The sequence below is a fragment of the Elephantulus edwardii genome, unplaced genomic scaffold, assembly GCF_000299155.1.
Source record: "Elephantulus edwardii isolate Elephantulus edwardi_28Jun2011 unplaced genomic scaffold, EleEdw1.0 scaffold00420, whole genome shotgun sequence".
Classification (NCBI taxonomy): Eukaryota; Metazoa; Chordata; class Mammalia; order Macroscelidea; family Macroscelididae; genus Elephantulus; species Elephantulus edwardii.
In genome coordinates, this window is record NW_006400170.1 from 656195 (window position 1) to 676703 (window position 20509).

General features: G+C 47.3%; 1 protein-coding gene across 1 annotated transcript in view; it reads left to right on the top strand.

Moving 5' to 3' along the window:
- SIPA1L2 (signal-induced proliferation-associated 1 like 2) overlaps window positions 1-9817 on the top strand; it is a 133024-nt gene extending 123207 nt beyond the window's left edge. Inside the window, exons 18-21 of the mRNA XM_006902508.1 lie at window positions 6600-6653; window positions 7163-7286; window positions 8123-8204; window positions 9671-9817. Coding sequence (XP_006902570.1) covers window positions 6600-6653; window positions 7163-7286; window positions 8123-8204; window positions 9671-9817 — 407 coding nt within the window. The remainder of the gene's footprint in view (window positions 1-6599; window positions 6654-7162; window positions 7287-8122; window positions 8205-9670) is intronic.
- The last annotated feature ends 10692 nt before the right edge of the window (window positions 9818-20509 follow it).

The window sequence follows — 20509 nt, forward strand, 5'->3', positions numbered from 1 at the left end:
TTGTTTATATTATGAGTGAAATGTCTCAGTCACAAAAGGACAAATACTGCATAGTGCCACTGTTGTAGAATGGGACTGACATCAGGGTTGGAAAGAGACTGAGAAAAATTGGATAAATTATGTATACTGCATTGAAACAGATGACAGGGAGAACAGTTTAAAAGTGATATATGATTGGGTATTATGGTTATGACAAGAGTCCAGAATGAAGGTTACATAGTGGAGTGTATGGGGTTGGGGCGGGGGGGCGTGCAATTCTATACAAATGAAGGAACTTTTTACTTTTCAAGCAGAGGAGCAAACTGGGGGGAGGAGGGGTGGGCAGGGAGAAAAGTGCAAAAATGAATGAATGGAAATCCAGAAACTCTGTAAATGTTCATTAAAATAAAAAAATAATACTAAATTTAAAAAATTTTTAAAAAGAATTACAGTGACCAACTGTATGTGAACTGACACATTTTTCCCCATTAAGATGGGGGAAATTAAACAACCCACCTTGAAAATTAGTTACTTTAACCATAGTTGCACTAGCAGAGAGTAAAAATAAACCCTGATGAGGTTTCTGGGCTGCTGGTGGACTGGACAGCCTGACACCCAAGTCCTCTGAAACAGAGGCACCACAAAACAAGGATCACAGATCCGATAAATGTTCTGGAATACTGAGCTTCAAAAGAAGTGATTAATGTTCTGGAATACTGAGCTTCAAAAGAAGTGATAAAGAAATAGTTCAGATGCCAACTGATAAAGAAATGAAAGCGTTGGCTAAGGAGACAGAGGTGAATTGTGAACGGGCCTGGCCCAGCTTAGCTGTTCTGAACGCAAGCCACTGTTTATCCAGGCAGTAACCCAGACTGAAACATCTTGCACGCCAGTAGCTAGCCAAGGACAAGAAAGGTGTGCTCTCCCCTTGTCCCTCCTATCCTCCCTCCCAGTGATGAGGGGCATTCCTGTCCCCCATGCCTCTTTTGCTGACGTCACACCTGCTCCCTTGTAAAGCTGGCACTGAGGCAGAGCCACCCACGTTCAGAGGCTTGAGCTGCCCACACTCCATGTTAGCAAGGATGCCTTCCTTGGGTAGGTGCTGGTCTACAACCCACCCCAAGACTGCACTGTCTCTGATGTGGTCTGTGGCCCTGATCTTTCAGCTGGCAGAAACCGCCCTGGTGGACGCCCCCTGCACATTTGGCGCTGGGTTCATGCCACACACTGGTTTGGAGCTAGTCATGCAACCTCTCCAGTGTGGAGGATGCTGCCCCTCACCACCTCTTGCTTGGCAGCACTTGTCTCTAGTGGTGGACCTGTGGGGCTAGCACAAGGTACACATTGCCCCACATTCAAAGGTACAGGCATTCCACCTACTGGATCTGGGTATTTGCTGTCCCTGCACTGGTACCCCACCGCCGACCAGTCTCCTGTGTTGGCCAGCGCTGTCTGTTACAGGGTATCCTCATCAGTGTGCTACCAGGTGCATTCCACCCCACACCTGGAGAAACGTTGCCTCCACCTCCGCAGGGTGTGGTCCCTCGGTGCCCTGCCTGTGGCCATCTCTGTGCTGGCAGAGATTTAAAACTCTCAAGGACAGAAAATTGTCAGCCAAGGGTTACATACCAGCAGAATTGTCTCTCACATATGACAGTGAGACTAAGGCATTTCCAAAAACCCAAAACGTAAGAATGGCCAGGGTTACTGGTCTGATAGAGATTGGTGGCACTCCTAGCACTGACTCCTGGTCACCCTTTTAACCTGGGGCAAAAGTCACCCCAATGGTTCAGCTCTTATCCAAACAACAGACAGGTGTAGAAGGGGAACAGTAACACCAGAGAGGCCCTTACTTCCTAGGAAAACCAACCACAGAAGGTCAGAAAATCCACATGTACCCAGGGATAGAGCTCAGAGGCAGGAAGGTTTAGTGGAAATGAGAGTCACAGGAGTGAGGTAGGAAGAGTATAGTTACATTGGATAGTGAAATTCATTTTTAAAACTAAAATGTGTGTGCATGGTTGACTAGAAAACCAGTTTGGTTTGTAAACTTTAACTCAAATTATAATTGAAAATGAATAAATATAAAAATTGACAAGTGACTTTTAATGTCATTTAAATAAAATCAGTATTCATTTATTGAATGTTAATAAATACCAAGTTGGGTTTTAAAAAATTATAAGCCAGAAAAATGAGAAAAGTGTTAATACCAACCAATGCAAGAGAAAAAAAATGGGTAATTTCAAATGGATATAAAGGAATGAATTTGACAAACAAGATAATTGAATACTTCCTACAATAAAGAAGTTAAAAAGAATAATAGCTGGAGTCAGAGTATGGCAGGTATTGGTAAAGATGTCCACGAATATCTCCCAACTCATAAGTGCTAGCTGAAGCAAGTTTATTTTCAGATAATTGTTTCAAAATTCCAGAGAACCGATGTTTCTTGAAGTTAAGTAGCAGCCTTATTGTGTAATAGCATTCTTTTCTGATAGAACCACAGACCCAAAGAGAGACACTCATATGACGGCATTGGCCACGAATGTGAGAAAGTGCAGATGAAATTCAGTCATAAATTTAATGATTCATTATTATTGGTGAGTCTGGGAATGTTAAACTGGTTTAATTTTTTAAAATTAATTATGATTAGTTATAGTAGATAAAGTAATTAAAAGTTATATCAACTTCTTAAAAAAAGGTTTAATAGAATTAGGACCTCTTTCTAGTAAAATTCAGATGTAAGGCATGCCTCAAATGTATAATAGAGTATGTACATTACTCTGAACAGTTCTATGAATGAGGAAACTATTATGAGCAGATCTTTTATGTCCAGAAATGAAGCAAAGGTGTCCTTTTGATTGGTTGTCCTTGCTTTCAGTCCTTGTGATCCTAGCTGGCTATGCTAACAGTGAAAAACACAAGGAATAAATTCTGGAAAGAATACAATGAAATTGTAAGTAGGTTTCTATATACAGACAAGTGGATTCCGGTGGCTCAGTGGTAAGGTGTTGCACTGCCAACCGAGGCAGGGATTCACAGCTGGTGCATGGAAGAAAGACAGGCCTCCTCCTCCCATGTGACTTATAGCCTCTGAAAATCCGCTGAGCATCATTGGTTCTGACTCGAACGAACATGACAACAGTTAACAACATATCTAGACTTACGAAAGATTAAAAGGAAAGTGTTATAGATTACAGACGACGGTGGGTAAAGTACTTCAATAATTTATATTTCATAAACGTAATCTCAAAGTGTTGATTAGTGAGGTCCCCTTGTGGTTTAGCGTGTTAGGTGTTGATCTGCCAACCAAAAGGTCAGCAGTTTGAACCCACCTGCCTCTCCAAGGTGGAGGATGGGCAGGCTCCTGAAAGCATTCAGGGCCTCAGAAACCCGACCGAGAGCTGCCTGACTTGGCACCAGCTTGACAGCAGAGGGTTTGGGATCTTTTTATGTAATAAACCACTTCCGGAATTAGCGCTGAGGACGCCAGCATTCCGTATCTGTCCTGGTTGTATGGGCTGGGTGGTACTGCCCGCATGGTAGCAGCACAGGCTGTCCATGCAGCTGTGTCCACCTGCAGCTCCTGGCACTGGAGAGTCTTTGCTTGTGTCGCGGAGACAGGGGCCGCAGATGGCTGCCTGCCTGCTGTCATCTCTCAGCAGGGTTATTGCTCTTCACATTGTGGCTCAGAGACCCAAAGGACAAAATCTTCCAGTGTCTCAGGGCCTGGTGTTGAAAGTTCCAGAACGTTATTGCTGCTGAAATCACAGGGCTCTTGCCAAGCCCATTTGAGAGAGACTGCTCCCTGTGTGCACACACGATGGGGGCATCCCTGGGCTGCCGTCTCTGTGGGCAGCATCCACTGTAACAACGCTGAAGACTATTTTGCGTTGTAAACTTTTGCACACACCACAATTGAAAAATATCGAAAGAATGCCTTAGAGTTAAGCATCATTAAAGTATATGCTGTATTGGGAGTCCTTAGACTGATAATAAGAGAGTTCATAGGGACTCTTCAATAACTGGGTCACCTCTGAGTCAGTGCCAGCTAGACAGCGGTGAGTTACAGTCCCCCAGCTGCCTCGAGAGTTGGTGGGACCCTCTTCACATAATGGATTTGTGTGAACCATGCCTGGTGGCGCCCATCTTACCCTGGTCAGCTTGCACGGCCAACAAGGGGAGGACGGAAAGATGCAGAGCAGAAAGCGAGTGCGGATTGGTGGCTTGTCGCCTCCTTGAAGTAACTAGCCTTGAAGCCGAGTTCCTGCTCCCCCACCTCCCTGACAGTTCTGCTTGGATCAAGTGATTCAATGTAATAAGTACTTGGTCACTGAGTATTTCTCGTCCTAGAACTTAGCTAAATCCGAGGACTAAATCTTTCTCTGATTGGATGCTGTCACTAAAATGACTAGTTCTTAAGGTCACTTACTTGGTCTCCCCTTCATCAGTTCAGTCCCACCTCCACCCTGCTTTTTTCAGACCGAAAGTCAAATTTTCTTTGCAAGACCATGTTGCAGATGGATTTCTGTTCTTGGCTTCTCACCCCCTGACCAGTAGGACCTTGTTTCTCCCCAAGAAATGTCTGAATGGCTGCTAGGAGCAATTTCTTCTTCAGTCAGATATGTGGGTGTTTTATCAATTAAGGAAAAGGTAGATGAAACAAGCTGAGATGTTTGCATCCAGACAGGGAGACCTTCCCGTCATGTTGAAGAAACACTCAGAACTTGTTCATCACAAGTCAGGCTGCATGACGTGGGGCTGAGTCAGTGGAGCTCTCTAAGTGTGAGAGAGAACCAACTCTGACATTTCTCTTGACATTCCTTTCTCATCAGTTGGGAATTCACTGAGGAGTAGAAATCCATCTGCTCTTGATTAAAGGGGTGAGGGGAGGCTCGTGCACTGGGCTGTGCTCCGTTATGCAAGGCACGTGAGGAAGAGGTTAACCTTGGGCAGCGCCCTAGCCCAGAACCCCCTTGTCACCCCAAGAGCTGCTTTCCTTCCAGCTTTCCCCCAATACCCACCCCACCTGCCAGTCACATCCTATCAGAGAGAGAAGGACGTGTATTTATGTTTGCAGGGCCCCACGTGGGCCCTTCATCTTAATTAACTTGTCAGTTAATCTCACTGCATGGAAGCCCTCCTCCTCTGCACTTAAGTGCTAGTATGACAGCCCTCAGGAGAGCATGAGTACACCAAGATCTTCAACATCATCATAATCATTTAGCGGACAATTCGAGGTAGAAGGAAAGATGTTCTCTAGCATCATAGAAGTGTGTGTTGAAGTACATTTGTGTCCGTTGCCATGACCACTGTTAGATATCCTGCCAGGGGGTCCAGTGAGCTCACTGGACCACCATCAGAGGGTCCTCAAACTTTACTGGAACCATGGTGGTATAGCAGTTAAAGCATTCAGCTGCTAGCCAGAAAGTCTGCACCTCAGCCCTCCAGTTGCCGGAGACTGAGGCCGCCCGTGCCCCTTTCCCAGCCTTGGAAGCCTCGTGCAATTTCTGCTCTGCCCACAGCCTCCCTGCCAGTCCGAATGGATGCACCAGCAATAGGTTTGGCTTTGAGGGGTTTACGGGGCACCAGTTGTGTCTCAGACACCACACCCAAGGCCCTCCAGCCTCCCAGGTATTCTGTCCATGCCCATAGCAGCTTTGACAGGCCATCCTCTAGTTAACTCAAGGGAAGGGCCTTCATAAACCCAACGAGCAGGCAGCCTCGTCAGCTGCTCAGCCTGCAGCCAGAGGGGAGCAGTGCAATAGATTAAGGGCAGGACACCACTGCCAGCTCCAGTGCCAGCTCCAGTGCATCTTCCTGGACATTAATTAAGTCACAGAAAAGAGACAGGGCACCAGTAATCCAAATCGCCTCATGCCCTCTCTGCCCGCGTGGCCTCTCTCCCTGCCATGGCCCACTGTTCTTGCCATAAATTCATGGGTGGGCTCAGAACACAGGATGGGGCCTGAAGATTGGGCATGTGGGTAAAGTTGGTGTGTCCCCCGTTCTCACTTCACAATGTTCAAAACACATTTTTCTTTGTGCATACCAGTCAGCATTCAACGTCCGTCCGTATTTAGTCTCCACAGCCAGGCCAATTCTGTACGTATTTGGCAGAATGTAAAATTCCCTTTGCTGCTGAGCCTTTGAAGGCCCAGCTGAGAGGTCACTGGTGTCAAGAATAATAGTGGCCTTATGCTGAGATAAGGCCCCCTGGGGCAAGCACTGTGGTCTGTGCTGTAAACAGTGGCCCCTCAGGCCGTCTTTCAGGGTTTCTAGGGGGAGTGCTGATATTGGCTGATCTCCTCAAGCCCATCCTCACATTCTCCTGGGAGACAGCTGTGAGTTGTGTATTTAAGCCCCAAGTTGTGGTCTGTATTTGTGGCTGGGTCAGCAGGTGTGTGGGGAGCACATATGCCTTTTGTCCATGGTTGTGCAGTGCACCCTCCAGGACAGGTAAACAGGAGGGGTGTAATCTGAGGCATGACACGGCATTGACTCTGTTGAACACACACACTATATTTTAATAGAACCTATTTCTTGGCCTATGTATGGCTCTGGTCATTCTCACACGTAGAGGAATATTTCTGTTCTTAGGAAAGTTCTACATCTTCTTCCAGGTCTTGATTCAGATGAAGAACGTGGGCTCCTCTGTCACGACTCGTGCTATCTAGGTGACTGCCTGCCTGGGGCTCACGGCCAGCTCTGGGGACTTTGTAAACATCTCTGTTCCTTGTGTTTGCACGTCTGCATGGTACCAGGGGTTGGAGATGCAGAGGGGAGCTGTGGCTGGCTTGCTGTTCCCTGGGTTTGGGGAGAGCTTGAGGAAAAGTGCACCCGCTGGTACTGTTAACCAGGTCGCCGTCCAGCCCTGTGGTTTCTCGCACGGCTGGTGGCCAGGGCCTTCCTCAGGTCTCAGAGAGAAGCAGCAGCATCTGCTCATCATCCTTGACTGTGACGTGTGTGTGATGTTTGTATGATGTGCATCCCAGGAAGGACAGCCGGGCTCCTTGCTTTCTGGTGATGGCAGCTTGCCTGAGTTGGTTTTTCTTTGTTTGAACAGCAGCAACAGAATTGGGTGGAAGGGATTCCATTTAGCCACTAAAACTCATTTCCACTGAGAACCCTTTGGGGCCTGATCTGTTGCTGACCATTGTGTGTTATCTCTGCCCCCAACCCCTAGACCAGAGAGTGGCCTCCTTCTGCACACTGACGGAGATGCAACACCTGCAAGACCTGGAAAGGGCCCAGGAACTGCCCTTGTGCGTGGACCACAGCAATGGGAAGGCTTTCCTGGACACCACTGGGTATGTGAGCCTCACTCCCCATCCTGGCCCCCATAACTGATGGTCATGAGCCGAGCATGTCCGCTGTGCCCGGGGCAGCCCTGCCTGTGGGGGCTGATCATGGACTGTCACTGTGCCTCTTCTGGGACTGGCATCTCCTGCGGACACAGGGAAGGCCCCCTGATCACCAGATGACACCACACAGGCACGTTTCCATGGTTGTGCAGGCAGATGGTGGCAGCAGAAGCAGTGGGACTGGGAGACTGGTGCCTACAGACCAGTGGGCTTCCTGGCCCCCAGATCAGGAAAGCCCAGTGTCTTTAGGTGTGGTGTTCACTGGGGGCATGGGATGCCTCTAAGCACTTCATGACCCCAGGCCTTGACCCTGGCGTGTGCTCTCTGTGGAAGTGCTTCAGAAAGAAACCACCTCTTTCCCTCCAGTTAATGGCATCTGTGTCCCCACGGAATCCAGAGCCCAGTCATTCCTTACCCAGCTTATACATGGACGTGAGCGATCAGTAACTTGTGTGCCGGCGTCAGTGATGAGCTACCTGATCACTTCAGGACAGAATAAGGGAAATTGAGCCTGTATGTGTCGCGTAGACAGTCATGTTTGTTTTTCTGCTAACCTGATGTATGTAGGCATCCTGTATCCCCATTTGTACTTAGTAACAAACTGGGAGAGACTTTTTACCAAACAGCAATAGATGTACCTTTTCGAAATGATATAGTAGTAGTATTTATTTCTTTGCATATGAAAAAATTTTGAGTGAAACAAACTACAAAAAAAAGCCCCTAAATGAAATGTCCAGACCTCATTTTCATTGAGTCTTGCTGATAACATCCTTCTTTGCTAGGGAAGGGACTCCGTCAACCCTGACCGGCAAAGTCAACCAGCTGGAGTTAATTCTCCGACAACTGCAGACTGACCTTCGGAAGGTAAAACACTCTTCTGCAAGTCTGGAAACACTATTTCTTCTCTCTCCTTCCATTAAACATTACAAAGGAGGAGATCCAACAAAATGAGATATTAGGCAGGGGCCCCCTGGGGCCAGGTCCCTTTCTGGCCCGTGACCGCTGGGTTTTGTTTAAGAGCTGAGCAGGTCACATTTGATAAGACTGTAGCTGAGAGAAAGCCTCTGGCTGGCTGGTTTTCAGCGGATAGTTAGGAACACAGCGAGCCAGTCATCTCTGGCCCAGAGAGTTAGTGATTGTGCAGAGTATCTACGAGCTGCCATGGGGATTGTGCTACCAGAGCCTGGTACCCCCACGCTGCTGTCTGTGTATTGAGTCAGTGTCCAGACCCTCTGAGCTTCTGTTCCATACATCAGCCCTTATAAGCTGGCCTTCAAAGTAGTGAGATAATCCACTGCACCAGCATTCACCAAGCTCTTGGTACATCCTCAGCCCAGCGCACAGCCCTGGAGATAAATGGAGAATCAGATGGCCCGCAGCACGCTGTGGTGACAGGCAAGTGGACATGTTCATCCAATGACATAGAGTCCTATTCTAGATTCACACTCAGGGCCCAACCACAGCTGAATAAAGATCAGTTGGAGGAAGACGGTTCCAAGCAGAGGCCTCTCCTGTTTAAGGTTTGCTTGGGGAATTGCAGCACAGTGATCTGTGCTGTCGATGAGAGCAGCAAGGATGGAAGCTGGCCAGGAAAAGAGAGTCATGGACCATAAAGAAGGCTGTGTGCTGAGAGGGAAAGTAGCAGGCCGCTGTGGGCAGGGCTGAGTACAGGTGTGGCCACTAGGCAGGGGCGAGCCAGAGCAGCTGGGAGGAGTGTGCAAGACTGGGGGACGTTAAGGCTGAGAAAAACCTTGACTAGAAGATACACTGGGTGCATTTGGTGTAATTTCCAACCAAGAGATAGAGGACATTTGAATTATATAGCCTAAGCGAGACTTGTCAGCAAAGCCAGGTGTTTTTCTCCAGCTGGGTCATCAGTTGATTCTGCATGGCTAGGAGGGAGAGGTTACCAGGCCATGGGACTTCATAGTTACACCCGAGAAAGTTGGTGGCAGGCTGGGGTGGCTGGTGGGCCCATCGCCTGCTGTCTTTCCAGCTAGACTTAGCTAGGAAAGCAAGACCAGGACAAAGAGACAGGGCTCGAGGTGGTAAGTGATTTTTGAGGTGATAAAACCGAGCTTTTGGCAGGCTAGTATATCATTAGTATTGTTCATCACCATAATTCAGAGGCCTAATTCTCCTTTGAGCTTTTCCAGGTAGTTGAGGCAATTGAAAATAACTCAGTTTGGGGCCACACACTCCAGTCCCCAAAGTTGAGTCCTTGCTCTTTAGTGCTGTCAGGAGGCCTTTGGGCCAGTGCGATACATGAGATGTGGGCCATGGCAGGAGAGGGTTCTACCCCTGATGCAGTCCATTTCTTCTGCCACCAGGAAAAGCAAGACAAGGCAGTCCTTCAGGCCGAGGTCCAGCATTTGCGACAAGACAACATGCGGCTGCAGGAGGAGTCGCAGACGGCCACTGCCCAGCTGCGCAAGTTCACAGAATGGTTCTTCAACACCATTGACAAGAAGTCCTAAGCCCGTCCTCCCACCAAGGCTGCCATGAGAACTCTGTCCCTGCAAAGTCGCCCAAACGTGGTTTGACCTGTGCTGTCCTAGATGTTCCTGCTCTTCCACCGCGCGCAGCACTGTCCCCCCCAGCAGGCTCTGGCTGCGATTTCCTCGTGGAGGCCCTGTGAGCACGCGAGCGGAGCAGAGCCGGTGTGAAGATGAATTTACCTCGTAGGACGAATGTAGACCAGTCCGTGTACGGGGACCTTTCCCTTGGCGAACCTACTAGAGTGACGCTCAGGCAGGGTTTACCTCGCGAGGAAGGCAGCTGGGTCTTCTTTCCCATATATCAGGTGACCTGGTAGTGATGTTAAAGCAATTTACTGTAGTCTGGGCTTTAGTATTGTAAAATAAACATAAAAACAAATAATCAGACGTATACTTTAATGTTAAAGGTGCTCTATTTTTTTGTACGTACAGTAGTCTATTTCCACAGCCACATTATCATAGCAATAAGAACAGGGTGTAGTGAATACTTGGAAAAGTTGTGTCGGGGGGAAATGAGAAAAGCACTGATAGGTTAGCACTAGTTCGAATGCAGTTCCCTTAGAGATTTATTTATTTGCAGGAACAAATGGTGCCTGAATATTAACAGTGTTCTGATTTCCAGGAGATCCACCTGCCTTGGCAACGGCTCACTGAGCACTCACTCAAGCTCCTAGGTCCCTAGTCTAGTCGCTGCTCAGCTGAGAAGAGCCGCCTGCTTCCTTAGTAAGAAATTCCCTTGTGCAAGGGCCGCGTGTACGACGCCCGCTTACCTTTGTACAGACGCTTCAAGGACATGTCTTGTATTTAACACCCTTATTTAAGCTTATTTAACCTTAACTTGTTAATTTTGTAAGATTTGGTTTTATCTGCACTATGACCAGGAGGGGCAGCAGCAGCAGGTGTGGGGCAGGATGGCCAAGGGGTGGACTGCAAGTGGGCAGGGACTCTAACAACTGGATGCTGCTAATACACACGTTGTTTGTATTGCTTTACCACTTTTAACTGTTATATTTGAGATGAACATACATTTTGCTTTTTTAATAAATGTTTAAAAGAAGTCCCTGTAAAGTAATGGTGGTGTCAGGTGAGTGTGTGATCTAGGAATAGCCGTAATCTGAATCTGTGCAAATGTATTCTAGGTCAAGTAGATGAAAATCTGTATAAAATACTAATTTTCCACTTTCTAAAGAGAATCCACAACTAATTTAAAGTGAAAAGTAAATACTATTTGTGAATACCTATGTGGGAGCTCTGATGGCTTAGTGGTAGGAACCACACTGTAATCCCAAAGGCTCTTGGTTCGACTCCATCAGCTGCTCCACAGGAGAAAGAGAGGAAATCTCCTTCTGTGCAATTAAACTGCCTCAGAACATCGCTGGATGGTCAGCTAAGAGTAGATTCCAACTTGATGGTACACAGCAACAATACCTATTCTGTGCCAAATATTTTTCTCTTTTTATTAACCTCATTTAGTCCTAAGAGTATCCTTCTTCTTGTGTGTGCCATGGTGGTGGTGGTGATGATGATGAGGGTGGTGATGATAGTGGTAAGAGAACAAGAAAAGTGGTCTTCAGGAAAGAGTGGGGGAGGAGGAAGAACAACTTGATGCAGAGTCATTAAAGAGGACAAGGAAAGCAGCAGGCAGGGAGAGAAGGCAGAGAAAGGCACGTGCGCCCTGCAGGTAGGTGGACAGGCCAGCCTGGCAGGGCTCTTGGGGGTTGGGCAGCCATGGAGGACCATCTGAGGAGCCTAAGGTCACACTGGGTGTAGCTGTGCTTTTGACCACCGCCAGCACCTCAGGACGAAGGCTGGCCAGCTGCCTCATGCAGCACAGCTGGTGGGTTTAATCTTTCAGTTAGCAGGCAAGCATGAGACACCCTTCACACCATCAGCACTCTGGTATCAGGTGCCAGTAATGCAGATCTGGAGTCAGAACGTTATGAGTCCCCCTTTCTCTTCTTCACTGTGGGCCAACCATTGTGCCAGGAGCAGAGGATCAGAAAGTTCTAAACCCACCCGGCCCTATCAGTCATCACAGAGCACGAGTTTAAAGTGGAGAGACACATAGAAAGTCCCTTCAAAGTTGAAATTTTTTTAAAAGTGCTTAGGAAGGCCTTCCTTAGTACTCATGACAGTAGGTGACTGAGATAGTTACTGTGAGTCCTGGTATTTTCAGTTGCTGTCTGCATCTCCGTGTTGGACAATGAATAAGGAAGACTAAGGACTTGATGCCTTTGAGTTGTGGTGCTGGAGAAGAGTGCTGAGTGTCCCACGGGCCGTCAACAGAACTAGCAAGTCTGTCTTGGAGGAGGCACAGCCCAAAAGGTCCTTAGAGCCAAGGATGGTGAAGCTTCGTCTCACTTTGGGCATGTTGTTAGGTGGGGTCATTCCTTGGAAAAGGGCATCATTCTGGGAAAGGTGGAGGGTCAGAGAAGAAGATCCTTAAAGAGAGGGGCTGACAGAGGGATTGTAACAATGGGCATACCAGAGATGGTGAGCGTGGGCAAGGTTCTGCTGGGAGTCCTCGTTGACTTGAAGACACCTAACAACAGCATATGCCAGGCACCGGTCTCAGCCCTCTTAATTTACATAGCAAGTTGATAAGGAATTTTTAAATGCCTTCTTTGTAACTTTTAATTTCTTTTTAAAGATGAGGAATTGAGGCCAGGACAGGGTGGTTAGGGAGGCTTCTACAAATAGGTGACATTTGAAGGCTAGAGAGCATGGCATGAGAGAAGATGGGACAGTATTCTAGGAAACATGAATGTGGGGGTCCAAGGCCCGGGCCTCAGCGTGGTTGAGGAATCCGGGGCAATGTATGGAAATGGGTGGTGATGAGGCCAGTGATCAGAGGTGGGTATAAACGTTAGTCACAATAGCACCTGGAGTTCTTAGTTCAAGGGGACACAACACTGTTAAGGTTGCTGGAACAGGACAGTAGCATAATGTGATCGTATGGAATTTGCAGGGGGCATCCCCCCAAAAAGCAGGCTTCTCAGACAGTTTGGATGTGCCAGCTGCTCCCAGGGAGGAAGATAGGCAGTCTTTTCCTACGTGATTTACAGCCCCTGAAAACCTACAGGAGGGTCGGCTATGAGTCAGCTCCACATCAACACACTGACTTGTTTTGAGAGACCCATGCCTTGCGAGAATGGAGCCTACAGACAGGACTGTGCACGCTTTCTCCATAAACAGCCAGCACTAGGTCTCTCAGGCTTTCAGAGTCACCCACCGTCTCATCGTGTGTTCTTGATTTTTGCTTTATTCTCTTTAAATATGGAAATATCTATTCTTAGCTTGCAGTCTGTACACAGACAAGCTACAGCATAGTGTGCCAGCCCCTGGTAGAAGGGAGAGAGCAGGTTAGGTGTGGGAGCAGCTTCAAGCTGAGAAGACTGGACTACCATTGATTATTCTTGGAATGTGTTTGGCTGGGAAGCCCACAGCACTGGTGAACTATTGGATGAAGAAGGGAAAGCTTTAGTTCAGAAATAACCTAAACTTCTGAACAGTGTTCTCCAGACAGTTTTTATAAATCCACCTTGCCTTTCTTTAATAAGAACAGCAAAGCCCTTCTTTTGCCTGTGAAGGGTCTGGAATGAAGCTTCTCTTCAGTGCTGGCTAGGGGAGGAGGTGTCTGATCTAGAGAGCATCTGAGCTGATGGAAGTCTAGGACATGAGGGAATCTAACCCATATCCAGCAGGAGAGAACACCCTCTCATCTTCTTAGGCACACATCTGGACAAAACCCAAAGATATTTCTGGAGTGAACTGCTCTCAGTCTCTACCAGGAAGAGTCTGTTGCCAAAGGGCCAGCCATGCCAAAGAGCACGGCCAAAGTGCTTTTGGCCAGCAGAGCGTTTCCAAACAGCTGTTTCCAGTCAACACCAGGCCATAGAAACACAAGGCCTTGCTCCTGGCCGCTCATGGTTCTGAGCAACCTCGCAGCCTGGTGGGCTCTCTGCTACAAGGTGTTCCCTCAACGTGCACCTTCCTGCAGGGTCTGAGGACAGCACAAACACTAGAGTGTGTCTGCCAAAATTCGTCCTTTTCTTTAGAATAATCACTATAATCACTATCAAGCAGCTTTCCCCCTCTCCCCCAACCGATATGGAGTCATCCTTTCTATGTGAAGGCCATTCTAATAGGTGACAATTATAGTTAATTAGCATATTAAAAGCTTTTATCCTGCTATTCCCCATAACAGAAAACAGGTTTGTCTTCAACAAAATGCAAGTTAATAGAGAATGGTGGGTGGCACTTAACGCACCTCAGCATTACTGCTCTTGTGAAGGTTTCGTCTGAAATGTTGAGAGTTGTCCTGGAGGCCCAGGAAAACGGAGTCTGTGAGTAATTGTTAACCAGGTGGTTGATATTGTTAGGGACCGTTGAGTACAACTCATAGGAGCCCTAAGAACAAACAACAGAACCTGTGAACTGCCCTGTCCTGTGCCATCCTCATCTCCCTGATACAGTTGAGTCCACTGCTGCAGTCACTGTGTCAATGCACCAGGTTGAGGGTCTTCTTCACCCTCACCATTCCTCTACCTTCCCAAGCATGATAGCCCTCTCCAAGGAATAGCCTCTCCTAGCAACATGTCCATAATATGTGAGACGAAGCTTTGTCATCATTGGCTCTAAGGAGCATTCTGGCTGGACTTTCTCCAAGACATACCTGTTTGTTCTTTTGACAGTCCATGGGATGTACAGTAGTACTCTTCTCCAACACCACAGCTCAAAGGCATCGATTCATCTTCTGTCATTCTTACTCACTGTCCAGCTCTCAGAGTTACCCAGGAGGCTGTACTCCACTCAGGAAGCCAGAAGCCACAGGATTTTTTTGCACAGCCAGAAGTTGACGGGAGGTCTATCCAGAGGATGCCCTACTGACTGTAGCCAAAGGAGCATCCATCAGTGGAGTGTGGATGAAAACCCACCAGATCCTCGTTCACGTAGATGCTGCGTGAGAAACCCAGTAGCACTGGGAGCTCCGTTTAATGGATTCTCAGCTCAGAGCTGTGGCTGTCACCCTTACAGAGTACAGCCCACACTCATTTCTGACCAGGTGGAAGATGTGGCACCATCCCTACTGAAAGCACCTCTCCTAGGTCACACGCCAGCTCGTGTGTGTGTGTGTGTGTGTGTGTGTGTGTGTGTGTTCGTTCAAACTCCTAAGAGAGAAACACCGCTTTTGAATGTGAATCTCTTCTGAGAGCAGAGCTGTCACAGTGACGGCAGGATGGACAGAGCTGCCCGCAGGGCCCTGGGTGGCACACTCTTACAGAAGCAGGTACCGCTTCCCTCCCTCGCGCAGCAGGTGAGCGTGCAGCCCACCTTTTGGTGAGCAGCTGACAAAATAATCCTGCACCATTTAAAATGGTCTCAAAGCCTCAGAAAGTAGCTTCAGTGTAAGCCAATCCTTGCTCTTTAGAAATCCCAGACTGGAGTGAATGGGGGTAGGAGAAAGATTTCCTTTGAATTACTGGTTTATGAGAAATTCTAATTTGCTTACATGTGTGTGTGGGGTTTGTGCAAATTAAAAACTATGTCCTTAATTCTAGAGTCCACAAGAAGATTGTAGGATGACACAGGACTGGGCAGGGCTCCACTCAGTGGTCCACGCAGATCGTTGTGATGTGAAGCCCTGATAGCACTGTTTTGAGGCACATAGGAGACAGGCATAGTTATATTCCACAAAAAGGGAAATGGTAAGGGTGTTGGCATTGTTGTCAGATGCCTTCAAATCAAACGCCACTCTCAGCAACTGTGAACCCTCTCCTATCCTGTGCCGTCCTAACACACCTGCCCAATTCCAAGAAAGACATTTAATTTCTGACCTATGGCCTCCAAATTAACCCCAAAATCCAGCTTCCTGGCTTTCAGTAGTAGAAATTGAATATGAATGTCCACAAACTCACTTCATTCCTGTGAGTTAGAACCCGTTCATCAGAGCTGACCTGGCAGTGGGTTTTTCAGAAGCCGTAAGTCACACCAGAGGAAATTGCCCATCTTTGTTTCTCGGAGGTGGATTCGAACCACCTGTCTTTGGGTTGACAACGCAACTCCTTGCCACTAGGCCACCGAGCTCCCATAATAGCATTGGTTACATACAAACTTAGATACAAAGAAAACATTTTTTTCTCACAGACTGTATTTGTTGTGAGACACTGTCAGATCACTTCCAGCCCAGAGCAACCATACACGCACCAGAACAGGCTCAGCCAGGCCCCCACCATCCTGGCCGCTGTCTTGGAGCGGTGAATTTTAAAGAAGGCTTGAATGGGCTTCAATCCCCACAGGCCACATTCTTACATGTCAATAAACAGGTCAAGACATTTTTAAGTTCTTTTCCAAAATCAGATCCCACGGGCTCTCTTCCAAGTACTGCAAGCCCCTCCACCCCCCAGTTTGTGACTGATGACATGGGGACTGCCCCGGCCTGGCCACATAGTATGTTCTGATAGAAACGTTAGCAGGTGGGGCTGTGAGCACACCACTCGGCTTCCCCTCCTTCCTCTCAGGGGTCTGCCTGAGACATGCAGAAAGCCTGGGTGGTTTTGGGAGGGGGGTGTTGTGTTACATTGTGTTTTGTTTAGAACAAAAGAAAAATAAACCCCTTTGTGTAACTGACTTCTTAAAGAAGAGCTGACCCATGTCTGGCCACCGTTACCCATCAGCAATCAGGCCCTGGGGCTGAGGGATGGTAGGTAGGTGTCCGTGCAGTGGAACTGAGTGAGGAAAGTGTGTATGGGAGTGGGCTTCGGGGTGGTAACATTTCAGTAAGGAGCCTGCCCTGACTAGGCATGTGTGATGACGAGGAGAAAAATCTACACATCACATCCACCAAGGGAGCTCTCAGGCGCTGAGCACTATTTATAAAAGAAATCAGCTCTGGGGGTCTGAGGCCTTCCCCGCCACCGGGCACCAGAGTCATGGGAACAAGCCAGCTAGCTGTGACTCCGTTAAATTGGGATAATTAAACATGGCAGCCATGTGCTCCATGAGGCTCTGATTAAACACCTTGCAGGAGTCATTACCGAGCCCCATCTGGGCTGAGGGGCTGCCAAACAGCAGGCTGATCCCACAATCCCCATTCCCATGAATATGAAATTCCAAGGGCGCACATTATCTACCCCTTCAAATGAAGTGCTTGAGAAAACACCACTCAGGAAAGGAAGTGCCCCTTTCTTGTAAGGGCACGGAAGTCAGTGGGCCTCAATTCCTAGTCGATTCTTACTTGATTTGTTTGTTATTCTCCATGAAACTTCTGAGGAACTAATGTGGAGGATCTGATTCATGGCGGGTCTGAGATAATCAGCGATTACTCTTTACAGATGCAGAATTGTCTTACCAAAAGACTGGGTTAGGAAGCCTAGTTAGTTGGTTAAATGATGGTGCATCATCATAACTCAATGCCGTCAAATTGGAACTGACTCATAGCTGACTTTCCAGTGGGTTTTCAGAAGCTGTAAATTGCATAAGAGGGGAATGCTCATCTTTCTCCCTCAGAGCAGCTGGTGAGTTCACATCTCCAAAGAAGTGGCCCCTTTGAGTTAGAAGTGCAACTCCCTGAGGACCACGCCACAACTCAAGGGTGGTCTGAGCTTTAGAAAGCAGTGGATACCTCTTGAGTAGGTGAGGGAGCGAGAGAGATGGACAGAAAGCAGGGATAAATTAGGTAAGAGATGGGTGAGTGTGTATGATAGTTGTTAGGTGCCATCAAGTTGCTTGAGACTCATAGTGACCCTATGTACAACATCTCTGAACCCTGCTCTGTCCTGAGCCAACCTTACTGTCTCTGACGCACCTTCCCTCATTACCCTAGTCACTGAGTCAATCCATTTCGAAGGTCTTCCTCTCCTGCGCTGTCCCTCCACCCTCCCAAGGATGATGTCCCTCTCCAAGGACTGGTCCCTCACTGCAACATGTCCACAGAGTGTCAGACAAAGCTTCAGAATCTTGCCTCTATGCAGCAACTTGGTTTCTCCCTCTCTAGGATGAACCTGTTCTCCTAGCAGTCCATGGTACGTTCAAGACTTCTCTAGCACCACAGCTGGAAGGTATCAATTCTTCTATAATTCTTAGTCCAGCTTTCTATGTATAGCAAGTAATTGTGGTGACAAGTCAGCTATGACTCACAGAGACCCTTTGCCCTCTGCTGCACCATCCTTGCCGTCTCTGATCTGCTCAAGTTCAGCATCAGTTAAGCTCATTGAAGTTCATCTCTTCCTGACCCTCCATATTTCCAACATGAGGTCTTTTTCCAAGTCCTTGCCCTCATGACGACATGTTTAAAGTACATGAGAAGCTGTAGGCTTCACCATCCTTGCCTCTAAAGAGTACCCTGGTTGTCCTTCCTTCAGTGCAGTACACTTAATAACATAATGCAAAGGCACCCATTCTTCATTCTTCTGTCAGTTTCCCATCCTGTAGTAGTGTGTATGTTGTTGTGAAGCTGGAAGCCATACCACTGGTATTGCAAATATCAGCAGGGTTGCCTATGGTGCACAGGTCTCAGCGAAGCTTCCAGATTAAGATAGACCAAGAAGCAGGTGGCCATCTAGTAGTGAGAGGTCTTCAAAAATCCTATGACCAAAGGAATAACATTATTGGATATAGTGCTGGGGGATGAAACTGAAAGGCGCTCCAAATGCCACTGGGGAAGGGTTACCTCCTCAAAGTAGAATCTAAAATAATGACACAGATGGGATAAAGCTTTCACCCAGTGAAGGGCCTTCCTTTGCTGATGTGAGAAGACTCAAAATGAGGAGAAACAGCTGCAAACATCCATTAATAATTGGACTATGGAATGTATATAACTAAGAAAATTAGAAGTTGTTAAATTTTGTATCAAAGAGAGAAGCCCAACTTTTATCTTTCACCATCAAGTTCTGTTCTCTGTGTGACCCAGATAGCATAGCAGGAAGGCTGTGGCGTTCGACCTTGAGAAGTCTTCTGTTTTTTGTAAACAGATGTTTCCCATCAAGAGAGTCTATGCACATCAGGTCCAAGGCCCTGGCATCTTAGGCACATCGAGTGGTGTAGTCCAAGATCCCCTTCAGAAGATACAGCGACACTCTAGCTGCTCACGTCCCCTTGTGAACTTGCCTGTCCTTTTTGCCAACAGAAGTCCCAGAGACAGCTGGAGGACTGCAGAGTGCCACGCATTTCTCCTTCACTCCCCCGTGGCAGGTCCACGTTGTTTATTCAGTCCTGCATACCCACCCTAGGTGAGAAACAAGTGGAGCCAGCACTCACTTGAGCCCTAAGACCCCACTGTCGATCTGTGCCAACACGGCTTGGTTTTCACTCCGACAGGCTCCTGTGTTTAGGGTCAGAATCTGCCCCACAGCAGGCTGTGTTTACTCTCAAAGTTCCTGCTTGAAGAGAGCCAAGTGCCAGCGTGTCTGATCAGATCAGCTGGCATCCAGTCAGAAAGCCTGCTGTTTGGCAGGCCTGTGGCTGCATCTGCAGAGGGGGAAGTGGCCAGAGGTGCCACAGGCCATAGGTCAGACCTGGAGAGAACTACACAGTGAATCTAGAGGGGGCCTCCTCTGCTATTTTAAGCAGCAATTGAAAATATTAATTATCAGATTAATAGCCATTGAATTTAAAAATAACGATAATAAAATATAGGTGATTCTAGACAGAGGCATCATCACCTTTTTTTTTCTGATGCATAGCGTGTAATTGCAAAGACCATGGCCGGGATCAGGCGCTCCATTGTCTCCAAACTGACATCATTGCTCTTCAGTACTCAGTCCCTGACAGCAGATTTTTCCAATGCAGTTCATGTTTTGATTTCCTGGCTGCTGGTACCAAGAGTGTTGATTGTGGAGCCAAGCAAACTAAGCTGTTAACAATCTCAATCTCTTCATCGTCTGTCATGATGCTGCCAAACGGCCCAGTGGTAAGAAACTTTATTTTTTTGATATTGAGCTTTAATATATATTGAAGGCTGCAATCCTGGAATAATAAAGACCAGAACAGAAATAAATAAAAAAGTTAAAATGGGGGGGGAACCCCAATAGACTAAAAGAAATGGGTACTTAAGAAAATATTAACAAAATCACGGACTACAGGCAAATTTTACACGAAAAAGAAGATGTAAATAACATAAGCAAGAAATGAAATCAGCAGAGAATTGCTGGAAGTCCAGGCTGGGTTTGGAAGGGGTCATGGTACTAGGGATATTGTGGTGGATGTGAGATGGATCTTGGCTGAAAGCAAGGAATACCAGAAGAATGTCTATCTGTGTTTCATTGATTATCCAAAGGCATTTGACTGTGTGGATCATAACAAACTGTGGCTGACTCTAAGAAGAATGGGAATCCTAGAACATTTAATCGTGCTAATGCGAAACATTCAACAGAATATGGAAACTACAGAACAATCTCACTGATTTCACATGCAAGAAAGATTTTATTGAAGATTATCCAAAAACGACTGGAACAGCACATCAACAGAGGACTACCAGAAGTCCAGGCTGGGCTTAGAAGGGGTCGTGGTACTAGAGATATTATAGCTGATATTAGATGGATCTTCGCTGAAAGCAGAGAATATAAGAGGAATGTCTATCTGATTCATTGACTATGCAAAGGCATTTGACTGTGTAGATCATAACAAACTATGTCTGACTCTGAGAAGAATGGGAATCCCAGAACACTTGAT